The 3510-nt window shown below is 29.2% G+C and overlaps 1 protein-coding gene across 1 annotated transcript; it reads left to right on the top strand.

The window, feature by feature from the left end:
• On the top strand, nucleotides 149-1214 carry LOC107626965 (ethylene-responsive transcription factor 1B-like). The gene has a single exon (XM_016329848.2). It carries the CDS (start codon nucleotides 376-378, stop codon nucleotides 1210-1212), a length of 837 nt encoding a protein of 278 aa, XP_016185334.2. The 5' UTR covers nucleotides 149-375; the 3' UTR covers nucleotides 1213-1214.

Below are 3510 nucleotides of genomic sequence, written 5' to 3'. Positions count from 1 at the left end.
TTTCAAGAAGGAAATATAAATGATTATATTTCTAAAAATATTTTGAAACATGAATTCAAACAAGGAAAGCTAAGTAACCAAAAGAAGGGCGAAAACCACCGTTGAATTCTTCTATTTGAGATTGTGCAATAATATATAGTAGAGATTCTAGATTGATCTAACAACGAGACAAATGAGATGAATATTCTTTCTCAAATGTCACCATAGGTGCTACTCTCTTGAATTATTAGTATAAGACACTAGAAATGATAGTGACACATAATTGTATTATAAGAAAGAAGAAGTAGTAGTATAGGGTTTGAGGTCAATATAAATGATGATGATATGCTACATCAATTCAAAGAGAAATTGAGATGATCATCATAGTTTCCCAAAATGACCAATAATAGTAGTAATAATAATAATCCTTTCTTGTTCCATAACACAGATTTTTGGGATGTTGATTCGGACACTGCTTCCTTTGGGTTCCAATCATTGAAAACCAAGAATGATTTTGATGAGCCATTTGAGGATTCTTTATCATTTGAGATGATTGACTTCTCATTATCATCATCATCAGAATCAAGAACCCTAAAGAAGGAGAAGAATCGTGAAAAGGAAGAGGAAGATGATAAAAGAAGAGGAAGAAGAAGTTACATAGGAGTTCGAAAGAGGCCATGGGGAAAATTCGCAGCGGAAATTCGAGACACAACAAGAAATGGAAGAAGGGTTTGGCTTGGAACATTCGAGAGTGCTGAAGAAGCTGCTTTGGCTTATGATCAAGCTGCATACTCCATGAGAGGCTACTCTGCTCTTCTCAACTTTTCTTTCCAAAGGGTCAAAGATTCTTTGCAAGGAATCATCATGGATTCTGATTCCAACAACAAACACAAACCCTTTTCTTCTTCTTCTTCTTCACCTGCACTTGCACTCAAAGAGAGGAACTCCCTCCAAAGAAAATTGTCATCATGGTCCTCAAAGTCTAAAAACAAGAACAAAAGCAAGGAATCATCATCATCATCATCATCTAAGGAATCTTCATCAACTACTACTGCTAATAGTAATGGTGGTGTCATGGTTTTAGAGGATTTGGGAGTTGAATATCTTGAGCATCTACTAACCATTTCAGAATCTCATCATCAAAACACAAGCCCTAACTACTATTGCAACAACAATGAAGTCTTGTTCCACTCGTCAGGTGCGATCGTCTACAATGATCCAACAATAGTGTAGTATCTATAAGAATAGAAATAAAGCTGGTTAATTAAGTTTTTAAACAAAATTTGTATATTCTATTACAAAATTCTATTATGTATTGGATATATTATAATTGTAGAATCTATAATTTTATCTTATCCAAATATATAATAGAATCTTATAACAGAATAAACCAGTTTTATTTTATTTAGAGATTAACTAGCCAATTTTATCTCTATTTATTATAGTATCTTATTGTAAATTATATATATTTCACTAAATTTCCTCTACCTTTTCTTTCTTTTGGTTTCTATAAAAAGAATAAATAAAATGTAGAACTAGGGCATGCATGCCCAAAAAATAGTTCCCTTTTAATAATAGGTCTTTTCTTCTTTGTTGATCCACTTGACAAAGAAATGTTGTCAAATTGTTGTTATACAGTTATATAATAAACCTACCATGCATTTGGCCCTCATCTTTATTAGTTGAACTCAACTTGTTCTCCAAAATTGGGTGGTTCCTCCCTTATATAGTTTGCTTTTGCATGCATATCATGCTTTTAAACTGCATTTCATCACAACAACAAATACAACCATATTAGCCATAGTATTATTGTTTTGGTATCTATCATATCATATTAGAATTATTGTAGTGGTAATATGAGATCAGACAACTTTCATGTAAGTCATAAATCAACAAATGGTTTCAGCATGCAAATCAACACATACAGCAAATGCATAGTGCTTTATAAGCATTCAACAAGTACCATTACTTACTTACAAAGGTCATAGTTTGATGCTTCTTCAAAAAAGCTAAATTATTCGTTAGCTACGTATGAATGATTATATTATCTAACATGATTTTTTATACAAGAGCTTTTTTTAAATTTAAAACTTAGTGTGATTATGCATCTATCTATTTTTTTCTATACTAAAATTGTATCTTTATTATTTAGAAGAATATGAAAAATTAAGAATAAAAATCTAAACCTTTTAGTCAAAAAACAATGCTAGAATCTTTCACATTAGTGATAGATATCAGTGTTAGCAATGGAATTAGCAACAGATATTATCTGTTTCTAAAATTTAAGAAAAACTCACCTTTCTATTTTTCTATCGCTATTTGATTTAAATTTATTGCTAATTATGTCAATAGAAAAATATGCTCCTAAAATTTATCGATAATCAAAAAGATTTTAGTAGGAGAAGTTTCCAGATATTATGTTATAAACTCATCTATCTTAAAAGTTTAAACTTAAAAACAGAGACACGTGAATATAAATAAATACATTATCTACATGAAATATCATATTTTATAAAATTACAGTGCACAGTTTCTATTTAAAAGAAAAATAGTGCACAATTGCAACTGTGGCTATTACATAATGTTTCACAATTATCGCACCAAAGCATCACTACAATCACAATTACAACCGTAATTTAAAATCATATATTATTGTCAGAAAATCACTTATTATCACAAAAGTTCAAACTATTAGATGCCATTATATATCTAATTCATCCTGCTATGCAAAAGTATATGTATATATTTTTTTAGAATTTGAAACATGTATTTTATATAGATCTATCTTTTACCCAAAAATTCTATCGATATTTTAGTCATAAAAATTCTATCACTTAAGTTTAAGTTATTACGTAAAAGCATATGAATAGATGAATGTATATAAGTTCTATCAATCTTTATTTATTAGTTATACTCATATATTTATTGAAAGTTTAGAAAATAATTTTTTATTATCTACAATAAGATAAAGACGTTCAATCACATACCTGTGGTAATATATATAACAGCTCGGAGCCGGTATTTTATTCATTGCAATGCATTTCCAAGAACATAAAATAATAAAAGCAGAAACTTAGCATAAACACAAATCAAGTGCTTGAAGCCAAGATATAAACAAATTAGCACCCATATATATAACAAGAAAAGTATAGCTAGATAATGAAAATACTAAATAATGTGAACAATAGATATATCAAATGTTCATTTCATTTCATTAGGTATATGGATGGTTATTTTAATATTAAGATTTAGGTGGATAATTTAGAAGTGTAGTGTGTTTTTATTTAATTGATGGTTGTTCATGTTATTTAAGATGATTATTGTTTACCTAGCACTCCCCCTCTTCATACTCACCTAAGAAGTCGTGGATTCGAGTCTCTCTATCTTTGGTTAAAAAAAAAATTAAAGGCGCCACCACATTCAACTTTATTCCAATATATACAAACAATGCAAATCAATTCAAGTATTCTATAAGGGCTGGCATCAATGTAATCATGATTAATTAGCCATAATTAATTAATTAAAGAGGCT

Source organism: Arachis ipaensis, chromosome B02 (genome assembly GCF_000816755.2).
Source record: "Arachis ipaensis cultivar K30076 chromosome B02, Araip1.1, whole genome shotgun sequence".
Taxonomy (NCBI): domain Eukaryota; kingdom Viridiplantae; phylum Streptophyta; class Magnoliopsida; order Fabales; family Fabaceae; genus Arachis; species Arachis ipaensis.
The sequence above is the reverse complement of the archived record's forward strand: the minus strand, read 5'-3'. Positions and strand labels throughout refer to the sequence as shown.

Coding starts and splice junctions, on each gene's coding strand:
- LOC107626965 (XM_016329848.2), top strand. CDS start 376: ATGACCAATAATAGTAGTAATAATAATAATCCTTTCTTGTTCCATAAC.